The 22,643-nt window shown below is 35.0% G+C and overlaps 3 protein-coding genes across 3 annotated transcripts in view; 1 reads left to right on the top strand and 2 right to left on the bottom strand.

Annotated features, from left to right (window-relative positions):
- The window catches only part of LOC135687479 (uncharacterized), a 39,307-nt gene extending 30,791 nt beyond the window's left edge, over positions 1 to 8,516 (bottom strand). Inside the window, exons 1-7 of the mRNA XM_065204046.2 lie at positions 8,358 to 8,516; positions 3,215 to 3,373; positions 2,925 to 3,095; positions 2,522 to 2,710; positions 1,752 to 1,925; positions 623 to 802; positions 51 to 259 (exon numbers count right to left, since the gene is read on the bottom strand). Of these exons, the coding sequence (XP_065060118.2) occupies positions 51 to 259; positions 623 to 802; positions 1,752 to 1,925; positions 2,522 to 2,710; positions 2,925 to 3,095; positions 3,215 to 3,373; positions 8,358 to 8,421 (1,146 nt within the window). The 5' untranslated portion in view covers positions 8,422 to 8,516. The remainder of the gene's footprint in view (positions 1 to 50; positions 260 to 622; positions 803 to 1,751; positions 1,926 to 2,521; positions 2,711 to 2,924; positions 3,096 to 3,214; positions 3,374 to 8,357) is intronic.
- A 2,265-nt stretch (positions 8,517 to 10,781) lies between these two features.
- LOC135687499 (nuclear receptor 2C2-associated protein) lies at positions 10,782 to 14,180 on the bottom strand. The gene is made up of 4 exons (XM_065204072.2): positions 14,087 to 14,180; positions 12,300 to 12,390; positions 11,320 to 11,490; positions 10,782 to 10,979 (listed from the first exon to the last, which is right to left on the bottom strand). Exons 1-4 carry the CDS (start codon positions 14,152 to 14,154, stop codon positions 10,860 to 10,862), a joined length of 450 nt encoding a protein of 149 aa, XP_065060144.2. The 5' UTR covers positions 14,155 to 14,180; the 3' UTR covers positions 10,782 to 10,859.
- Positions 14,181 to 14,209: 29 nt separating this feature from the next.
- On the top strand, positions 14,210 to 19,242 carry LOC135687491 (NAD-dependent protein deacylase sirtuin-6). The gene is made up of 6 exons (XM_065204061.2): positions 14,210 to 14,375; positions 15,502 to 15,812; positions 16,727 to 16,879; positions 17,189 to 17,269; positions 18,213 to 18,336; positions 18,737 to 19,242. The coding sequence occupies exons 1-6, from the start codon at positions 14,265 to 14,267 to the stop codon at positions 19,025 to 19,027; spliced, it is 1,071 nt and encodes a 356-aa protein (XP_065060133.1). The 5' UTR covers positions 14,210 to 14,264; the 3' UTR covers positions 19,028 to 19,242.
- The last annotated feature ends 3,401 nt before the right edge of the window (positions 19,243 to 22,643 follow it).

Here is a 22,643-nt window from a genome sequence, read left to right as displayed (position 1 = left end):
ACAGCAGACAAATTATGCAGTGGATCAATAAGAAATTCATTAAAAGTTACCCTGATTTCCTGACCCTTATTCTCCAATTTGAAGTTGAAATAACCATTTTTAAAATTCTGCATTTTAAATGACAATTTTTGATAGACTTCATCGGGAACCCTTTCATTTGACGGTGACACAAGGCGATATTTTTTATCAACACCGCACTCATGTCCCATGTACGAGTGTGGAAAAACTGGAGAAACTGGTGACAGTGTTGGCACGAACTCTAAAAAAAGTAATCATTCAAAATTAACAAAATCTAAAAAATACCACAAAGAACAGAAACTGAAAGGCAAATTTTGCAAAACATGTTACATACAAGCACAAGTAGGTTGCACAGGCAATAATGATGTTGAGATCTTCCCTCTGTTTAAAGTTTACATAAGTTCATCTTGAAATAATGATTAAGGCGAAAAATCCATTTCAAAAAATTCGCCACAATATTTTGCTTCAAAGGCAAATGCTCAATATAATTGATTATCACATTACAATAGAATTCAGGGCAAGAAGAGGGAAAACGAGCTAGAAACAATGGGTTGAAACATTAATGTACGAAATGTAAATATATCTTTATTTAAATAAGACATACGGATGCAGTTGCTTGATGGGCATGGCTGACTGTCTGTAGCAGATCCAGGGCACTCCTCTCCGCCGTTCTGAGGGGCAGGGTTGGTACAAGCACGTGATCGAGATTGTTCTCCTTTCATACAGTACTGTGAGCTACATTGGCCCCATGAAGACCACGGGGTCCAACTGCCATTGACAGCATCTACAAAGGTTGTTGAAGCGCAAGTTAGAGTAAGAATACATGCCAAGCCTAACCTGATTGCATCTCATTATTTAAAGTAGCTTACTGCAATCTGTGTATTTAATAATATATTTTCCGAAAATATGTTTAGCACAGAACGACATAGAGAAATTTCACACGGTCCAAGATCAAATTACATTGTGCATGAAGCTCTTTGTAATTCCATATATACACAGTTGTATGAATGTTAGCGGTATTAGAGGCTTCAAAAGAATCTTTACAAGAGCATTAGCATGTACTTCTATGGACAAAATGTTGAGCTATAATTCAATCTGCAGAAAAGCATGTATGTGTAAAAACATATCAAACATGATGCAAAAAAGGATCTTTCGATACCACAAAACATGTATGTTTTCAGATATATTTGACGATTGTTTAACATAAATTTTACAAAATGTAATCTTTTGAACTGCAAATTCATGAAATAATTATCAACTGTGGCAAGAAAACTGTAAGTTAGAAGCAGACTAGGCCATGATATCAAATGTCCAAAATATCATTTGAGTGAAAATACGACTCTTTGACAAAGAATAAACAATTATAATTTCGTTTTTGGAAATTTCATTTGCTACTGAAAAAATTCCGCAAAACTAAACAAATCTCCAATGAGAAGTTAAGAGCTGTACTCGAATAATTGAATACTATTGATTAAAGGAGTAAAACCAAGTTTCTAGGTAAGAAAGAAAGAAAGTTGAATCGAGACGTTTTGATAGAACATTCTATTGTTACAAAGGGTCAAAAATTGCAAGATATGCATTTGTTTATAACTTTGCAAAAAGTATTTTCGTTTGCCAGTATGTGTATATAAATTTTCTAGAAGAAAATAAGCTTCAAATTTAGTATCCATAGGCATCATACATTGAGGGAAAAAAATAGGAAATCCATTTAAAAACTAAACTCTCTAACTCACTTATGCAATCTCTTAGTTTGCATGACTGTTCCACTGTAAATGCACCAGTGCAATTCTTTGCCCCATCACCCTTTGGTTCAGGATTGTTACAGTATCGATAACGTGTTTTCTTTCCGGTTCCACATGGTCTAGAACATTCAGACCAAGTAGACCATTCATTAAAGCCACCGTCCCCTGAAAGCAAGTACGTCAAATTTTGTATAAAAACTTATATATCGGGCAGCATTTACTAGAAAACCCAGATTGTGCAAAAAACTATAATGGCGACATGTTTCGGATTATTGGTAAAGCCCGATTGTCGTTCCACCTAGCAGTTCTAAGATTTATCTAGATAAGAACGAAAAAACCCCTACTGTGTAGACAAAAGGAGTTCGTTTTCACCTTAGGACTCCATTGGTAACATTCTCAATAGGCAAGCGGCACTGATTGGTCAACCTATACAGTCATGTGCTCGTGTTTTTGAATGGCCTATTTCGATCCACAACTGGGTATATATATTTCTTAGCGTAGAGTTTTCGATCTATGTTCTGACGTTTTAAACTCTGAAGAGTGTCAGACGAAAAGCTTTAGTTTACTAAATGTTTGCTTTTTTCAAAGCCATTTAAAAACTTATATATATATATGTGCTAGAAAATACTAAATTCTATATGGAAATTCTACAAATACAATACCAGGTAAAGATGAAAACTGGTCTTAAAACTAAACTTGGTCAGTTTTTTTTCTGCCTTTCATTCAATAGTGCTTTAGAGAAACCTGATTCCGAGACTTACTTGGACACTTGTTGAAACAGGACATCACCTTTTCCTCCCTAGTGCCCAGGCAGTCGTCGCCTCCATTCATTGGTGGTGGTGAATTGCATTGTCTCGTTCTGGTTATAACCTGGCCTCCGTTTTGCGAACACCTTTGTAGGCAAATCGACCACTGAGACCATTCTCCAAAACCTCCGTCGACTCTTCCATCTGCAAAAGTTATTTCATGTTTTATCTATAAACAGGCTAAAATGTGCCACTCAATGTTTAACATTTGAGATCTATAGATGCAGTATATACTTGAAGGAGGTATTTATCTGGGAAATAGGTTTCCAAGAAACTTGGATAAATCATAGAAAAGTACGGGGAATTTATTTGAAACAATGAGAAGATTGTAACGAAAGCAATTTTATAAAACACCAACCTGGACATTTCGCTAAACATTCAAGTTTAGATTCTTCATTCACCCCGGTGCAAAGAGCGCCTCCGTTGAACGGCGGAGGATTGTTGCATTTTCGTGTTCTGTTTACAACAGAGCCACCGCAGGGTCTCTCGCATGTGCTCCATTGACTCCAATCACCCCAGCCTCCATCGACTAAGACAAGAAATATTCACCTTTGATGAGATCAGACTTTTTGTAGCTTCTTATTTTACTCACTGGAGAAAATAGATGCAAAATAAAGAGGTCGCATTTTCAGAAGTGAATAAACTTACTTGAACCAGGTTCACTCTCGGCATTGTCACCTTGGCAATAATTACCATCCGAGCTTGGTGCTGGACTAGTACAAGTCTTGGTCCGAATACGCTGATTGCCATCGCAAAGACCCTTTCCCCAGCCGCTCCATTCTGACCATGGACTCCAAGAGCCGTCAACTAAAATGAAATTGATATTTTCTTTATCAAGCTAGTATTGGGTTTTAATAAAAAACGATAATGTGGGAAGGGTGAGAAAGATCGACAGCTTCTTCGTTTCTAGATGCCTAAAAGTGCAGATCTTTATCAAATTTTCTACAATGGCTAATCCATTACCAACCATTTCACACCTTTGATTAGGCTTGAATTCTATCACTTATCTGACAGGCAATTAGCTACCAGGAATGCTGGAAAATCTCCCCTTCTACTTCTGTTTTTGAAGCTACAGCCTTGTAATTTATGTTTCAAAGTACTGCTAAATCTGACAGTAGAATTGATAAAAATCTAAACAAAATTAGTAAATTTAAACAATATTATAGTTCCTCGTTGTCTTATTTTGTCTTATTAAGTAAATAGAACTTTTACAGAATGTTCTAGCATATGACGATTCAAATCCCTACATTTAAAGTTCTGAACAGGAAGATACGGGTCTTAACAATTACAGATATTTAATTTAGAAGCTGTGAATTAGCGACGCGTCATGCTAATGCTTTTGTAAATATAGATAATTAAAACTGCCCCTGGACAAACAAAACGAAAAGGCTTTCAGACACAAATAAACACAGGAACAGTATTTGAAGAAGATAATCACAAAGGTAAACATAAATGAATTGCAAATGAAGTGCATGTTTATCCATCCTCTAAGACTGCATAAAGAAACAAATCAAATGTACCTGCTTTCTTCCGAGTGTATCCACTTAATTTATTGATCTAATAAATCACAACAAACAATGACTCGGGCAACTGCAGTAAAACAATAGTTTATAACATAGGAGGGTCTCTAGTTCTCAACACATTTCTGGGATATGAAGAAACAGCCTAACCTTTTCGATCAGGATTCTTCAAAATCCTTGACCAATAAGGGTTATAACCAGATAGGCTTTAGGGGTGCATTCCAATAGGACTTAATACTTTTTATTCTTTTTCAAGAAATAAAAGGCGAATAATATATTTCTAAATGGAAAGTCGACATTTAGATTTTAAAGTATGTCGCTGTGGCCAAGGTCTCTTCGAAACAAAACATCCCCTTTCACCTCTGAATTGTATTTAAGGGCATGAAAGTAACATTCAATGGGCAAAGAGTTAGGAATCAAGGCTGAGAGTACAGAAAAGCTGAATTACTTTGAGAGTGTCGTTGTAAGTCAGATTTTAAGAATTGATATAGAGCATAAAGGACTTAATTTGGCGACAAATGTGCCTCGTATGCACTCTTTCAGGAAAGTGAGGTACCTCTTTGTGCCGCTCAACCTACAAATTGCTATTAGCCACCGAAAATATTATAGATTTTACCGTAGAATATGCTTGACAGGCAATGACTTGACTTGACAGGTTTTAAAAGAGACAAGAAATAGCATAAGAGGGGCTAAGAACGAAATGATACGTCAACAGGGTTTAACTGATAATACCTATCATAAATTGAAAGGTCCGTTTAGGGAATAGGGTGCCTCAAGCCACGGGATCGTTTTCTACGAGCCTTATGGCACAAATGCTACAAGGTACAAAGAGACATGATCAAATTGAAATCTGATCATTTCGAAATATGATACACAACCTTGCTGAGATTTATTGTAAGCAGTAGATAGCAAAACCTCATGACGGTACTTTTGAAACTTTCGAAACTATATGATTTGTTTTCGATAAAAAACTATACAATATATTGCATAATTTCAATTAGACCTGAAATCAATTAATTTTATTCCTCATGTTTTTCTAGATTTTGCAGAAAAGCCTAACCTCCACTCTAATTGTTGTCAAAAGCTGAAGTCACCTATGAATTACCTATGCGCCACCTATGAAATAACCCCAGTAAAATTACAGAAAAATATCTTCTTTGAGGATGTAAGCATGCTATTTGTTCTTAATTCTATGCACTAAAGCTTGCAGATTCCTGTTCTGTTTAATTATTCTGACTAGCATTGTCTACAGAGTTGACCGTTTCTAGAATTGCAGATTCTTTACGATGTAACGCACAATATTCATGGCATTCAAATCTTGAGAAGCATTTGCACTTGTTATTTAAAAACCACAATACTTGAAAGACAAAATGTTCTGTTCAAAGTAAATTGATCTAAAGCTAGTTCTAACACAGTTTCATGTTATTTCTGAAATGAAGAACCGTACATTTTTACAGTCAGCTACTTATAAAATGACGCTATCTAAAATTCAGGGTAAAATAGTGCCTAGGAGAATGTACAAGGCAGCGGAGAAGTTTGCAACAAAGTATCTTTTATTCAAAGTTCCCACTATAAATATACAATAACACTCTGTGTGGTTAGCTGGATTACTGTTTAACGTAACAGTTGATTGCCTGGGTCATTATAAAATTCATTTGTGCAGCTGAAGCAAGACTTTTGTTATATTGCGTTGGATATACTTGAAACTTCTGAGTGCCATTACCGTTGCATATTTTTGTATAAACAGCGGTGATTAATCTACTTTGAAAATACATTAGTAGTATCTTTAGAAACTAACGATTAACCATTGCTCGGAGAAGGACCAACGAACAAGAGCCAATAAAGCGATCTTCCTTTTTTTGGTCACTTTCCTATTCTTGAAAATGTTTCCCGGCTCTGCAATGATGCTAGGTAGAAACAAGGCTAACGGTTCCATTCGACACTTTCTTTATATAAAATTAATTTCCACACTGCATCCCAAATTATTCATATTCATATTTACACACTTTGTTCCATTTTCATTTGATTTGATTTAAAATATTTATACATGTTGAAAAGTTTGAGAATAGCCTGTCTTTTAATCTGAACAGTTAAACAAATCTACGTCACAAAAAGAAAGTTAGCTACAAAAACACCTGTTGATACTGATATTATGTTTGTATACAAAACTTAAGAAGAAATGATTACCAAATTTTACTTAATACTGTCTATAAGCAAAATGCAGCGGTTCATATAAACTGAAGTTTAATAAAACAATTTATAAATGGAAGCTGCTTATAGAGAGTGCAAACTTAGCTCTATCTGTCTTTCTCAAAGGGTGTATCGTCTGTAGCAGAAAGATTTCTGACCTTTTTTGTTTTGAGTAAAAATCTGTCGAGCATAAATTCGATTCACTATTATTGAATCATCTAGTGACTATCGACGACAAGTAATCGGGAGCCAGCGAATTTAAGGATTTGAGTATTGCTGATTCTTTGAAAAAGGCTAGTCAACTAGAAACCATCTAAGAACGATTTGCCTAAAAATACTAAAGTTTTCACTCCATCAAGATCGAGAAGTGGTGAATCTTAATATTTTGTTCCTGTTTCTCCTTCCGATATTTCGCAATAGACCCTATATCTGAAAAATCTATAGTCTTTCGTTTATCTTTTCATTTTCTGAGCACGGTTACACACTCTTAATAATATCAAAGTTTTATAGAGATCATTAAGCTATATAATCTGCTTGGGTCATCTTAAAACAGTCAGTTAGCCTGGTCATCCCTTAGGCCTGGTTCAAACGTCGCACTTCTCATGTGCCGAACCTAACTCTGTTTGGAGCGACACTTGAGCATGTTTAGCGCGACTCCCGTTTCAAACGTCGAACTTAATCATGTCGCGCCAAATGGGTTTTAGGATTGTGACATGAAGTATCTTGGTTAAGGCGCACAATCTCAAATATTTGTTTGAAACGCATGCACCCTCCAAGAAAGAAATGAATTCTGTGAAGGAAAATAAATTAAATATAATAATGCATTGAGTTCGGTACATGACAAGTTCGACGCTTGAAACCGTGCCTTGCTGGAGCCGTGCAGCTCGGCAAGCTCTGCCGATCCAAACTAGTCTGCCGCTCCTAACTAAATCTGCCGTACCAAATTGATTCAAACGTCGCGCCCCTCATGTACTTAATTCTCGAGTTAGGTTCGGCACATGAGAAGCGCGACGTTTGAACCAGGCCTTAGATACTTTATAGCTTCCCTTCCAGCGTTAAGTTGTAGTTGGCGCTTTGCCAAACGAGACTAACTACATCGTGCTTCCTCTGGCGGTTCAATAGCAAAGCATGTTTTCATGCATATCAAGCGTTTTAATCCTCACATTCACTCAAATGGGGTCCTGTATGCTGAGATGAAATGTTAGTATTTTTATTTCATCACCTATTTTGGGTTGAACATTTCATTTGTGGGTACTTTGCGTTGTTCCTGAGAAAATTAGGAACAGACTGACTGTAAAAAAGATAACATATGTACCTTGGCAGCCTTAGATTTTAATGCGAAGCAAAGACATCAACGTTTCTGAACACATATTAGCTAGCGTGTTTACTAGGCAATTCGGTTCTTGGACCGTTTGCCTCGAAGAAGCATCCCATGTTTGAAAAATGCATCTAACAAGCAAACTAAAAGACACTTCAATACCGCGAAAAATTACTCTCCTAGATCTGCATCATAACTGGCGCGCTGGATGTTTGATAATAATAAAAAAAAGCTGTAGAACGTTTAATCATTAAATACCTAATATCACGATAAAAAGACCAAAGAGGGACCGCAATCCGCTGGAAAGAGCTGCCAATAATCTTCATAGAAAACGACCAATGTTGCCTCACGTCGAAAGAGACGTGCTCAAGGTGCAGCTTAAAAATGTTCTGGGACACTTCCAGTGACACAAAAAGATAAAAAAGAAGTTTTGAAAGACACAGAGTAGAAGTATTCTTGATAGCTTCATAAAGGCTTTCTATGTACAAAAGAACACATCATACCATCTTTATTTGCCACTTTAAGAAAGAAACAAAGCGAGCGATGTTATAAAGAAACTAAGCACAACCGACAATGAAGGTTCTCTCCATGCACTCAAGGATTTTGAGAAAGCAAAACAGCACAAGTATAAAGCGATGCTAAAAATGAATAAAGATACAGCGTTGCTAGAAAAAACGATAAGTTTTTCTATAGTTATGTTTGATTTGGACAGTTGATGAAATTATTCTGCTTACATACCAATGAATCGAGGTCAAACACTTACCAGCTGACTGTGCCCTGTAACAAAGCAATGAAAGAACAAGGACAAAAAATTGTCCTTGGATCATGACGATGAAGTATTCTTCTAAGCTGCAACAACCTGACTGGTGTTGTCAGCTTCTGGAAAATATGAATGGTTTAGGGAGAAGACAGGAGATATAGTTTATAGAATAACCATCAGATTTTCATTACATTACGTTTGATCACCTGAAAAATCTTTTCACAGCTGCTTTTGTTTGCTTACCAAATAGTATTAGCAAACTATAATTTGCTGACAACCAGCTGGTTCAAAATGCATCAGTAAAACAAATCGCCAAAGCAAAAGAAAAATATGAATACGAGCCTGTCATTGATTTGAAACCATTTCAAAGGGACAACTTCTAACAAGAGCTAATAGCAACTTACATATAAGTCACACTTTCAAAAATAGAACAGTAGCCAGAAAATGGAACATCTTCCAATTTGGAACATCTTAAGAAAATAACAAATCTTTCCACAAATTTTATAGTTTCTAATCGCATTACCCCACTTCAGATTCACAAGTTTATATACAAAGCTGACCATAGTTTGTCTTGGAAATAGTTTTCAGATCTTCTGATACATAAAACCTTAAATGTCATAACCTTTTGCAAACGTTTCTGCATCTCACTACAAAGTGAATTTTGCAACTTTCAATTCCTTAAAGATGGTCGTAGAGAATAACTCTGGTAAAGAAAGAAGAACGAGCATGACTTGATACAACAGCGGGCTTCCAACAATTCTGCAGAGAAATTCATTCTCCTCCAAACCACGATGGAAAGAATATTCCAATTTAGCCACGCTGGTAGGGAGCCAATGTATGAAATAAATACTACACGATTAAAGAGACACTTCAAGGAATAGAACCAAAAAATGAAAAAAGGCCATATCATTCTCCATAGCATCACTAGAAAATGACTGCATAAGCGAAATGTTATGTCTTATTTCCATAAATGTCATTATCTTATTCCTTTTGCCCAAGGTTATACAGATATAAATGTATCAATTAAGAAAATAAAACATACGATAATACCTTAATACCTTGCAAAAGCGAAAAAGAGCTTGTTTGGACATCTGCACTAGGGACAATGCCAAGATCACCAAAAACGTAAAGAAAAATTTAATTTGCACAAAAAATTCGATGTTATGATATTGACAGCAAATAAGACTGTGAAATCGGTAATTTTTCCAATTTTCTGGGGGTGATACTGATGGTAGAGTGGAGAAGATCATAAATTTTCTTTATTTGAAAAAATAACAGACTTTTTAAGCCTAGGTAATGATCAATGAAACTAACCAACTGATTATTTTATAATTGTTGACCAATTAGTTCATGAGCTGTATTATCTTGGGTGAAACTTTTGGATTCAAATTCAAGGACCTAAAACATTTCGTAGAAAAGTGACTAGCAGCCTACCAGACCAAAACTTTTCTTTCTTAATAAGCCGTATTTGTTAATCCCAGGCAATGAATGAACAAAAATCAAAATTTGCACCATAATGCATTAACGTCAGACAAAAGAAATCAGGCAGCTCCGCAAACAAACATGGCTATGACTCTGTTTCATATTCAGTACGTTTATTGCATGCAAAAACAAAGTAAACAACCACTCAACGGTCTCTATGAAAATAAACGAAAACTGGAGTTGGGCATGAGCCAAGCATTATTGCACAGATGAACAAGCTCCTCTCCTGCAGTCGAAAAGAATGTACTCCGAACATAGCACTGTTGAGCTGCTCAATGAAAGAAAGAAGAGGGATGACCCACAAATTAGAAGACCTTTGCGTGTCTATCTACCCAGCAAGAAAATGAAATAAGATCTTTGACTGTGTCTGCGTCGATTTAATGAAACATTTGGCATATTTCAGGCAATTAAAGCATGCAATCAACTAAAAGTAAAAATATTTTGTTCATTTAAATATTGTTAGAACACGTTTCAGTTGAACTGAGATGAAAATCTTAAGAAGCAAGCTAACAAATTATTTCTCAACCACCGGCAAGGTATTCTGCATTGAGTTTACATGTTTGTGAAAAAAAATGAAAATATAATACGGTGTATTTTCAAGATATAACAATACATTCGTTTAATGTGTTCTTTATCTATATCAAACCATACAATTTTCTAGATTATTCTCAAAAAACTAATTTGGTTGTTTCCTCACTAAAATCGAGATTTTAAAAATATCTATCTTCAACATTTACTTTAAATAATCTAATCAAATACGCAATCAATTCGCCATATTTTGATATATTTCTTCTTTATTTAAATCATCTTCAAATTTAACAAAATAGTCCATTTTGGACAAATACCTAGAATTGACATTATTTTCTACTCAAAGTATTTAATAGAGTCAAATTCAATGAAGTCAAATTACCAGTAGTAGTTATCTGATAATAAAATACTCGCCAAAAAGAAGTAAGAATAACTTAATGGATAAAATCTTAATGAAGATATCATTAATAGCTAAGATTCTGATTGATGTTTGTACTATAAAGTCTTCCCAAAAAGTTTCAACTGATAAATAATGATTCGTCCAAAGAAATCAGTACTAGTGTTAAAGTTCAGTTTGAATGAACTAGTCAAGACAGTTGATGGAACAGGAAATATCTGGTGCAGAAATTAAGGAATTGTGGTTTGTATTAAAAATTGATGATCTTTAAACAAATTAAAGACAAACATTTAGATCCTTAGAAAATTTCAAAGTTAATGAAGATACAGAACATCAAAATGAATAGCTGGGGCTAAAGAATATATACAATCAATTTTTTGCCAATATCTGAAGTTTTTCCTGAAAAGTATCAGATGAAAAATATACTGTCAAATTTTGTTTTATAAAACTGCTAATCAGTTATCAACAGTAATTTTAGAGAATCAAGTGACTTGCATACAACTTGAAAAAAAGGAAAAATGAAAATAAATGAACAATAAATCAATAATGAAAAGATACTTGCATTTGGTTGATATCTTCAGGATAAAAGTTAAAAGTTGTCACTTTCCCGTCTTCAGATTGCATTTCAAGCTCACACTCTTTTCCAGCAAACCCTCCCTGGAACTGAATTTGTATTTCATTGATCAGAACAGGACAGCTGGATTGAAAGCCAATGACTTGCTGCTGACCCTGTCAGAACAAAGAAAATTATCAATGAATTAAAATCTATTTATGGGAATTATAAACTCCCTATCATTGCTTTTCACCCAATGGACTAGGACAGCATATTTTTGTATATATCACAAAGTACCAGCTTAGGCCTCTTCAAGGCTGATCTGCGTCGAAATCGCTGATGCAGGCATCAAGGCATGCGCAGTTATGATTTTTGATTTCGCAGCAAATTCGCAAGAAAGTAGAAAAGAGTTTGACTTTTTCTCTGCAAAACATTTTGCAGCACCTAATAACCATTCAAAGCATGGTAAATTTGTTGGATTTGTAAAAAAACAATCTTGGAACATTTGTCATGCATGCAGTTCTGAAAATGGGCACCTTAAAGTTGAGTTTTGGGGGAAATTATTATATAATTTTGCAGCAAATTCGCAGTCTCGTGGAAATCAAAGACAATTTCGAAGGGAATTTGCAGCAAATTCGGTGCAAAATTCGCATTCGTGGAAATCAGCCTTTATGCTGTTTTTCCTTTCAGTTCATTCTATCACATTCTCACACTACAGCACAGGCACCCTCAGAGATATTTTGGAAAAATATTATTCCTGAAAACTTAAATGCAAGCTTTGTTCTACTTTCTTCAAATTCTAGACCATCTAGTACTACTTTTATCAACATCTAAAAGATCTGCCAACCTAAACTGACAACAGCATCTCAAGCTTAAAACTACCCCTTGCCCAAATTTGTTTTTAAGAAGTAAAAAACTATTTCAATGGAATGCAATAAAAAGGTAGTTTTTAGACAGATACCATATAAGTACTTGAAAACTTTACCTGGTCTGAATTCCAACAAGTATCTTCCTTGCCATCAAACATAAACTTTTTACCATACTGCTTTACATCCTTGTTTAATACTGAGCTGACTCTAAGATTGAAAAGAGCAGAAGATTGATAGAGGCATTTTTGAAAAAGTGGATTTCCAAAGTGCTTTATTAACTGTCTTTGCAAATAAATAATTTCTTACAGTCATCATACTGCATATTCTACCTCTGTCAAAAACTTGTTTAGCTCTAGCCTATATCATGTCCTGCAAATAAAATTTTCCTGAAGAAGCAAATATGACAGCACTCACATGGATATTTCCACTCAGTTACTCTTTCAAGCAGGTATTGATTGATCATCAAAATCAAGAGCGATGATGATGATCTTATAAATGGCTCCAGATACACTATTATCTCAGCTCGAACCAACTTAAATGGCATCTCAAAAAATTTTCCTTGAGCTCTTCATTGTTTAACTCCATATAAAAATATACAAAATGTAGTAAGAAAAGAGAAAAAATAAAGTTTGGCACTTGATATGCTAGCAGTGCACTGAAAGGGGCTGGCAAGAGGTTGTCAGGGGGCCTTAGGTATATCTGAAACAAGGAACTTCCCTGTGAGCAAAGCAAGCAGACAATTTTCTTGACCTCGCCCTTTAGATTAGCTTAAAATACATTTCAGAAAGTTTCTTCCAGTCATTTTCTTGCAACCATTAAAAAGTTTATGAAATATAAGACATGCTTTTGTTACGTTTGTTTTATTCCAGTCTTAAAATGGAATTCTTTACTTTATGAGGTCCCATAAATATTGGCCTAGTCTTTGGAAATGAAGCACTATTCTTTTCTTCTATTTCTTTTATTTTATATTTTCTTTAAAACACTCTTTTGAAAAAATGGGGGGGGGGGGGCTGGAGCCCCCAGCCCTGCCTCTGGCACTGCCCATGTGGGTGTGTGATAAAAAGCACACCTGGGGAGTTTTATGTATGTATGTATGTGTATGTATGTATGTATGTATGTATAATTTTGCCATCAAATAAATTCTAATTTAAAATTTAGAAAAAGAAAAAGATCTAATTACAGATATATAAAATTGACAGATAGACTAAAAACACTCCAGGTTAAAAATGGCAGGGTTGGCATTAAAAAGGTCAATACAACCTTGTTTCCATAATGGTCCCTCCAGAGGTGTTATAAAAAAGAAATGAGTTCATGAAAAATAGATTTTGTATCCAAAACTTGGAAAAAAGTAATTAGGGCATATGTGGAGGTGTGCACCTGCCATTGCACGCCAAATATATCCAGGACTGCCCTTTTAATGAAAATTGCCTTTCTTGGCTAACATTTGAGCATTTACAGAACAAATGAAACAAAGTTATATTTATCCGTAATTTGATATTTATAGTTCGGAAATCCCTGGTGCAGAAAAAATACTTTATTGCCTGGCAACATCAGAAGGTGAAAACAAAGTTCGACTATCTTGAAAGTATTTTATCATGATGTGAACATAAAAGAACATGCTGGGCCCCAATTCGTCCGGTGTGTAGTACGGAGATAAATGTGGCATGTTGGTATTTGCTACTTTTTCTTGATTTTCTTGATACGTCCTAGAAAAACATTTATGACATAGAAAGTTTTCAAGAAAATGCACACTCGCACTGGGGGCGGGCAGATCAACATAGATAACTGCTTCCCGCCAAAACAATTTTCACAGACTTTGTGGCATTTGAAGCGATAATAATACAGTCAATAGCCACCCCCATTGAAAAAATTGCTTAGAAAACGTTAATATCTGTAAAAAAACCTTATTTTCAAATCACTTCCTAATTTTGCAACCAAATCTTCGTCCTTTGAATCACTCGCGGCAGACATTTTGAACCACTTTGTTACGGTTTCAAGTCTCGTTTCCATAGAGAGGCAAAAATGATTATCTTCTTCGTTCATCGTCTGTCGTTTGACAACGATTAACTTTGAGATCTTTGATGATAACAGATAAATTGGCCTATCATTCTAAGGAAAGACAGAAAATGTCGGTGAATTATGCTGCCGGCCTAAGTGACTATGAGCACAAAGGAAAACTTGATTTGAAAGAGGTGAACTGGATAGTTTATTCCTTATGTGTAATGTGTGGTGACTGTTTGATATTTATACTTGTTTAAACAAATATTTTGCATAGGCTCATTCAAGGCCTGTAGCAAAACTCACAGTCTGCACATAAGAAAAAAGGCTGTGGGTAAGTGTCCATATTAAATAAGACAGCAAAAACTTTTTTGAAAAGCACTCCATTAAAAACATATGCATAATCTTGAAGCTTTATCTGCCTTTTGTTTGTAAGAACTGCATGAAAACCTAGACCAGCCCCTGGATTTTGCTTCTACAGTTAAATGCTTAAGTAAAAGATTTGCTAGATGCTGCTGCAATACACCATCAGGCAATGGCTGCAACAGATGCCTCTATGCCTACAAATCCATTTCCTGTTAGCAAATATGAAATCAAATACCACTTCGTATATGCCCTATAGTTTATTGTTGCTTCTTCAAACCAAGGTTTACTTAATGTCAGGAAGACTCAATCAGACCACTAAAATATTAAAAACATAATAGTTGAAAACCACATGGCAAACCTTAAAAAAGAAAAAAAAATATTGGAAAAGAGCTGGTTAAATCCTTTCAAGTTTTCTTCCCCTCTAATAGAAGTAAGTTCTTGAAATGGGCCTTCCTATTAGATTTCAGAAGCTAATGGCTTGGCCAGTCTTGCCTGTTGTTTTTGGATCATAATCGACTGCTGTTTGGAATTCATTGTCACATGTTAAAAACTGTAAAAGAGAAACTTCTTAGAACTTTAATTTGAAGGTTTAGAAAGACTGCTATTAAACTTAGAGAACTGTGCCTAGCATCCCCTATCTATTGTAAAAGCTGTGCACATATTTCAATCAACTGGGCGAGATTCGAATTTTTTGCAAAGGAATATTGATGTATACATATTTTCTATCCACTAAAAAATTTCCTAATGAAATTGGTACTGGCTTTCTCAAATCTTATCTTCTCTTAACTTATCTCAAACAATAACCAGTGAACAAGAATGCTTTAACCTTAATTCTGCTAATCTTTTCAGTACATAAAAATACTATACCAATTTTAAATAATTACTTCTGCAATTTGATAACTCCTGTTTGATACAGTTGCTTTGCAAAATTGATAATAATGATTCAAATTTTAGGAAACCGATAAACCAGATATTTTAAAGGAAAACTTAAAGAAACTGATTGAAATTGTGAAAGAAGCAAAGCATTTAGTTGTTCATACAGGTGCAGGCATAAGCACAGCTTCAGGGATCCCTGATTTTAGAGGCCCTAAGGGTGTTTGGACCTTAGAGGCAAAGGGGATTAAACCTGAGTTCAGTACAAGTTTTGAGGATGCTGTTCCCTCTAAGACTCACATGGCACTGTTTGGACTTGTTCAAGAGGGAATTGTCAAACATGTTATCAGTCAAAATGTTGATGGCTTGCATTTAAGATCTGGAATGCAAAGGTCTGGACTACTTTCTTCATAGTTTACATCATCTTTATCAAGAGCAAGGCATTTTATACTTCATTGTCATTGACTTGGGTATTATTCTCATATCACTAGGAGAACAGAATATTAAACCATCTGCCATTTTGGGTTACCCATGGTTGTTTTGTGATGATATCATATTACAATGATATATCAATGTTTCTCGTTATAGGTAGAAAATTGCTAATACTTCTGACACTTCTGCTCTGATTGCTTCTCTGACTTATGCCATTCTGAAGAACTTTTTCTCTAAGTTCTTCTTTCCCCAGACCTTTCATGAATTGTACTTTATCAAATGATTGAAGTTGACTTTTTTTCTAAGAACAAGTGCCCATTTTGCCATCCATAAGACTTCCTTGTTCAAATTCTAAGAAAATATTTGATCGAGTGCTTTTCTGTGTATAAAAGGCATCTCTTTCTCTCTGTAATTGTAAAACATGTATATTTCAGCAAACTGTGGCAGAAATTGGTTCTTACCCAAAATGTGTACCATTGTGTTTGAAATTATCAAATAGAAATGACAGGTTTTAAAATTGATGAAATTCTCCCTCAAGTGTTTGCTTTTGGGAATTCCAAAATTCACCCATCTCCATTTCCATGTGCCAAGGCAACTTTTAGTTTGATACCAGCATGATAGGATGTGCATTTTTTTACCATGATAGGCTTTAGCTATTCTAGGCAAAATTTTATCTAATGTTGAATATATCACCTGTAGCAAAATTTTGTAACTGATTTTTCAGATTACATTGAAATGTGACAAGGTTAGATTTCTAACTATAGTAGAGGAACATACTCCTTCTCCCTTAAAAAATGATTCTGAAATTAAGTTTATAATACTAAATCAAATATTTTTATTAGCTGGCTATATATAACTTTAATATTTTTTATAGAAATAAGCTATCTGAGCTTCATGGCAACATGTTTGAAGAAAAATGTGAAAAATGTGGCCACTCGTACTACAGGGACACCCCAGTACCAACCATGGCACAACAAAGAACTGGCAGTGACTGTAGCTATATTGGAAAAAGAGGAACAAGATGCAGGCAAGTTTACTTCTAAATATTTTCCATGGTTATTTTTTGGTAGAATGATGGCTTTTGGGCCTAAGGTTATATTATTTTAAATTAAATTTCATTTTTAATAATATAATGAAAAATTGTTTTATTTTAAGACAAAAAGTACTTAATTTTTGAAATTCCAGATCATTTGGAGAAAGTGAATTTGATGAAGTACCCTATGCATTAAATTTTATCCAATTTAGCTGTTGAAAACTTGTTGAGAAAAATTTTGAAAACCTTTTGACATTGTTAAAAATTGTTATTAAAATTATCCAAATTTCTTTATGCCAACAGAGGAAAACTGAGAGATACTGTTCTAGATTGGGAAGATAATCTTCCATTCAAAGAGATAATGTGTGCTGAGGAACAATGCAAGTATGTAACAGTCTTTCTTCATAGATTTTTGTCAGATGCTGCATTTGTTACTGATGTTTAATTAATTAACAGTACACTTGTACTGAGGCTTTGCTGAGTAAGGTTTGACCCACACCATACCAAAACCTCAAATACTCTTAGATTAATCAAGGGAATTGAAGACACACACCACCGTGCTCTTGTATTACATTTCAAATCCTCAGGAGGCAAAAAGACTCAAACTAGAGTGGATAAAAGGAAAACTTGGGGAGGCATGGCAATAACAATTAGCAAACAATGAAAAATTCAGCCAAAACAATTTACTCTGATTAAAGTTCATTTGAAAATCATTAAATATTCTAAAACAAGAATAAAATAAAATGGAGGGCAAAAATCTTCCTGAGAAAAAATGCAATGAACATCAGAATGTCAGTCCCCTAATCATCGAGAGCAAGTTGGGCCATTGGTGCATTTTCACAAATTGCTGGTTGACCCTGCAGTTGCAGTTGGAAAATTTTTGCAGTTGGAAAATTTCATTGTTTTTGATATTATCCTTTCTACCTTTTCCTCTTTCTGCAATATTTCCATCCTAGTTTTTTGCAAATAATGATATGAATCAGCCACCCCTGTAAGTACAAAAAATTACCATACAGTGTGAAAGGTAGCATCAAAAAGAAGATTAAGAAAACAAACAACTCACTATAGTGAACATGTTCCTGAAGACGATGCAAACCATATTTTATTCAGTCGCTGAAAAGAGCAAGATTAACTCCTACCTGAGAGACTGTACTTTTTCTTCAAAGAAATATTGTTGCCTTCAAACAGTTAAACATTAGGTAGTTGCAAAACTTTCCATGAACAACTAGGACAGAAAAAGACATTGCATGAATTTGTAATATGATGGTTTAAACCATGTTCTATGTTATAACATAATTTTCTTAAAGAATAGGTATTTTTCTTGCAGGAAAGCAGATGTATCATTGTGTCTTGGAACATCTTTACAAATTAACCCAAGTGGTAACTTACCCATTTTGACCACCAAAAATAAGGGAAAGCTAGTCATATGTAATCTATCAAAAACTAAACATGTGAGTTTCTTTGATATATCACTTCATTCATTCTTTTTGTGATTAATTTTATAATTAGAAAGCACTTGGGACTTCCTGCAGCCTTCATTTTTTAGGCAGCCCCCATCTCTTTACAGACCCATTTCTTCAGTGATTGCTAGTTTTTCAATTTCTATATCCTTGAATTAGTAGATCAGTTGCATTTGCATCTCTGATTTAGCTGCAACTTTGCTACAAATGTTTTCTGGCATCCTGCCTGCAAACCTAGTAATTATAGGCTGTAATGTTAATAAAATAATAATGTTGATACCAGTTCTATGGTGCAACTCTGCATTCCATGCGGTCAATATTAATTATAACGGTAATCTTGTTCATATTCTAGTTTTTATCACCAAGTGTAATTCCGATATTTTGCTCTCAGGATAAAAAAGCTGCTTTGGTTATCCATGGATACGTTGATGACATCATGGAACAACTAATGAAAGGTCTTGGAATCACCATTCCAGCATATGACCCAAAAATATACTTGTCAATGGTATCATTATTTTCCAAGTCAAAACGTGAACATAACGAAATCACTTCTAAGTACGGTGTTATTGAAATGGGTGATAACTGCATTGAGGCAAAACGGCCCAAAATGGAAGACATTGTGGTGAATTCAGCAACTCTTGACATTAAGCTCGAAAATGAAGACAGTTTAGTCAAGAGCTAGCAACCAGTTTCTAGTTGCAAACATCTCTTATGGAGTGAAATTTTATTTTCTTGAGGTATACTTGAAATTAGACCTACAGGTAAACCTTGGTGTCTTTTGCCACCTTGAAAAACTGACATAATAGGAACTTGAAATGTTTTTTAATCCACGTAAAGTAGCAATATTCATTGTCACATTATGTTTTTTTAACTAATAAGCTATTCAATTGTGATCAATACCTTCGTCTGCCTCGGTTTTATCTACTTTGAGTGCAGTGGTCATCAGGGATATAGCTAGCGGGGCTGGGGATTGGGGGTGTATGGGGTATGATCCCCCAAGTCTTCATTAGTTTGTCGGAAAATCTTTAGTTTTTATACAAGTATCCCCAGTTTGTCGGTAAAATCGTCTATCGGTTAATGAAATAGTTCCTTACCTATGCCTTCATCTTTGCCTTCGTCAGTAAACGTTATTACCTGAACACTCCCTAGAGCACACTAGCTTGCAGTTGCACTGCTTAAGCCCTGACCAAACGAAAAAAACATCGGTATAAAACATCTTCCAACATTGTTGCATAAAACCTGTTTTATTCATTCGGTCACCATGTTTTACGATGTTTTACGATTTTTTATGATGTTTTGCAAAATTTGATTTTCATCAAATATTTCGTAAAGCATCTCTTTTGTTCTCATGTTTGACCATGTTTTACGGATGTTTAATTCGTTTGGCCGGGCCCTTACACTCTAACAATTTAAAGGCCCGTCTACACGATAAAACATCGTCATAAAGAAAATCATCAAGCATCATCAAACATCATTTGTTGTACGATGTTCATAGAGAATAAAACATTATCATACATAATCAAACAATGCCAAACAAATGTATGAAGATGTTTGACAAAAATTTGCGCGAAAACTTTGATGGAATTCAGCAAGCATGGATGATGCAGACATAATATCTGCAATTTCAGCCTCTAGTATAATTTTAGTCTTAACTAATAAAGACGAAGGAAAAAGCTCAAAGTGTGAGAAGAAAGAACCGCAAGATAGGCTGTCCGCCGGATTCTGTGAATCTTGAATGAGTATAATATAAATACGAGGATAAAATTCAGAAACAAAGCAAAACGGCGACGAGAATCCAATGTTGTGAGATAGATTTTCCAAAATAAATCAGGGTCGGGGGCCATGCCCTCCCGCAACTTTTCTGTAGAGCTAAATAAAAATTCAGGCAACGTGGAAAAAATGTAGTATATGACTCTGTAAGTAACTTTGCCTGATATTCTCTTAAATGTGTCCTTAGCTTTACCTTGGTTGCTATGCGTTTACCACAGAAGACATGCATAAAATTGAATATGGGAATTAGATCGAAAAAACGGTCATTGTCTAAATTTTACAACGAGTAACAGCTTGGCTTAGCAAATTGATCGAGAAACCTAGTCCAGAATAACTTGATGCCAGCACAAATTGACGGAGTTTCGTTTTTTCCATTGCCTAAACTTGGCACACAAGGTCTATTTGTTAACGAAAACTTTTACAGAAACATTACAAAAAGAGAGAAATCAGCTGTTAAAGGAAAAGAAACAGCTGGAAAGAACATTTTTGAGGATATGAGGAATAAAGTATGGGTAGATTTGTTCTTAAAAAGTATCATCAAGAAAACTTCGAGAGTTTGATCGTTTGGATAATCCATTCTTACTAAGAAAGAGAAAATAAAAATCGACGCAATTATAAATTCTATTTAAACTCATTTTGAGAAGCCCAGTTTGAAGGTTTTTCAAATTTTTGTTAAAGCACTCAATTTCCAAAAAAGTTAAGATCAGATGTTACAAAGTTATATATCAAAACTGTACAAAATTGCTTAATTGTTTATCTTTAGTTGATGGTTCTTCTGTTGATATTTCAACGTTGATGCTTTTTATTAATCCGTGTTTCATTTATTTTTCTCCCCCATTTTATTTCGGGTACTCTTAAAATCTTAAAAAAGGTTTATTACCAGCTATATGATAGTGGTTACTCTAAAACTTTGCAAAACCTATCTATTTCAAGTCAACATTACAATAGACGCAACTATGCGACACCTTCAGTCAAAATTCATTTTAGATACAGTTTCTGGCCATCCCTAAGACACCATAATTCTAAAAATTTTCTTGTCGCCAACCATGGTGGTGGCCTTTCCTAAGCCCTTTAAGACTTTGATATTTTGGCCCCTCCACTTTCAAATACGTTTCGCTGGCCCTGTAAATTAAATAAAACGAATACTGATATTTTGCCCCCGGCATGCAGGGCCTCATCAGAGTAAAAAAAGCATAAAGGCAGGTATGGGTGAAGGACTGGATCAGGGAGCGTGCAAACCGTGGTGTAATCACATGCAACTCCTCAGGGCCGTAAATCCCGGGGGGACGGGGGGGGACTGGACCCCCCCCAAAAATCTGGAGCAAAACGATTTTTTTGGAGAAATAACCATCATTTTTCTTGGAAGAAAGAAATCCCTGGTAGCCGGGCTAGAACCAAACTACGTTTTCTGTGTTATTGCAACAAACCTCAGCCACTAAGATTGTTTTTGTAAGCAGAGTGGTTTTTATAATTTTCACAATATAAAAACTTACCGTTTTCAACCGTTTTTTTACCGTTTTCTACTGTTTTCTACCGTTTTATTTTTGAAATAAAAAGTATGAAATAAAAAGAGAGCAATTTGTCATTTTATTTGACCTATTTACTAACTTATTTACGTACATTTCTATTATTTGTCTATTATTTACTTTTATTTAGTAAATCACTTTTTGTATCATTAAAATGTATTCATTTTTGATGTGTAAACATGGCCTACTGAAATCAGTCAAAATAAGGAAGACGCATATTTCTGTTCAGAAAGTAAATTTCTACCAATCAATACAACAGTGTCCCATATTTCCCCAAAGTCTGTCTCTAAGGTTTAAGCATGACTCTTCCCCTCCAAAATTTCACCCAATAAACAATAATCTGTGTTCTTCTCAGAAACGCCAAACTTTTTATTAAATTTAGTCTGGGGGATGCTTTTTTAGCCTTTCTAGAAGGTAAAATTTCAAAAATGTTCTTCCGCGTCGGACCCAACCATGGTGGGTCCTCCTACGAGAGTAAACTTGATTCTTAGCTCCCAAGGTTCAATTTCTTGGGGCCGTCTCTGAATAATGTTATCCATCCAATCATACACACAAAGTCAATGTACTAAGGAATATCTGTAAATACCTTCTATAGAGCAGAAAGTCTTGAGAAATCCAAAAATATTGACTTTTGTTTTTAAAGTAATTTGCCCCTCAACTGTTCCCATAACACATACCATAAATCCCTTGTGGTGCCATGACCCACTGCATACTTTATATTCATTCGCTCTGCTGACCCCCCTAATTCACATGACAGATTTACGGCCCTGCAACTCCTGCAGCTCCTTCCGCCATATTACTCGTTTTGAAGCACGAGGAGCGCCATGCGCACCCGCTAATTCTGCAAATTTGATTGGAGAATATCTTGAACATCGTAAAACATCGTCAGATTGAAAAACGTAAAGCATGCCGCTGCAAGCAGCAAAATCCTTGAACATCGTCAAACATGTTTGATGATGTTCGAGGTTGCATAATGAAGTTGTCTACACGATCAAACATTTG

The sequence above is a fragment of the Rhopilema esculentum genome, chromosome 20 (genome assembly GCF_057945365.1).
Source record: "Rhopilema esculentum isolate cy_ngs chromosome 20, ASM5794536v1, whole genome shotgun sequence".
Taxonomy (NCBI): domain Eukaryota; kingdom Metazoa; phylum Cnidaria; class Scyphozoa; order Rhizostomeae; family Rhizostomatidae; genus Rhopilema; species Rhopilema esculentum.
Note: the sequence above shows the minus strand (reverse complement) of the source record. Positions and strands in the feature narration are given on the sequence as shown.

Coding starts and splice junctions, on each gene's coding strand:
- LOC135687499 (XM_065204072.2), bottom strand. CDS start 14,154: ATGTCTGCCGCGAGTGATTCAAAGGACGAAGATTTGGTTGCAAAATTA. Junction 12,391..14,086: donor GGAAGTGATTTGAAAATAAG/GTTTTTTTACAG, acceptor TTTCAATCTTAG/AGTCAGCTCAGTATTAAACA. Junction 11,491..12,299: donor CTTGTTGGAATTCAGACCAG/GTAAAGTTTTCA, acceptor TTGTTCTGACAG/GGTCAGCAGCAAGTCATTGG.
- LOC135687491 (XM_065204061.2), top strand. CDS start 14,265: ATGATAACAGATAAATTGGCCTATCATTCTAAGGAAAGACAGAAAATG. Junction 15,813..16,726: donor TTAAGATCTGGAATGCAAAG/GTCTGGACTACT, acceptor TATTTTTTATAG/AAATAAGCTATCTGAGCTTC. Junction 17,270..18,212: donor TGTGCTGAGGAACAATGCAA/GTATGTAACAGT, acceptor TTTTTCTTGCAG/GAAAGCAGATGTATCATTGT.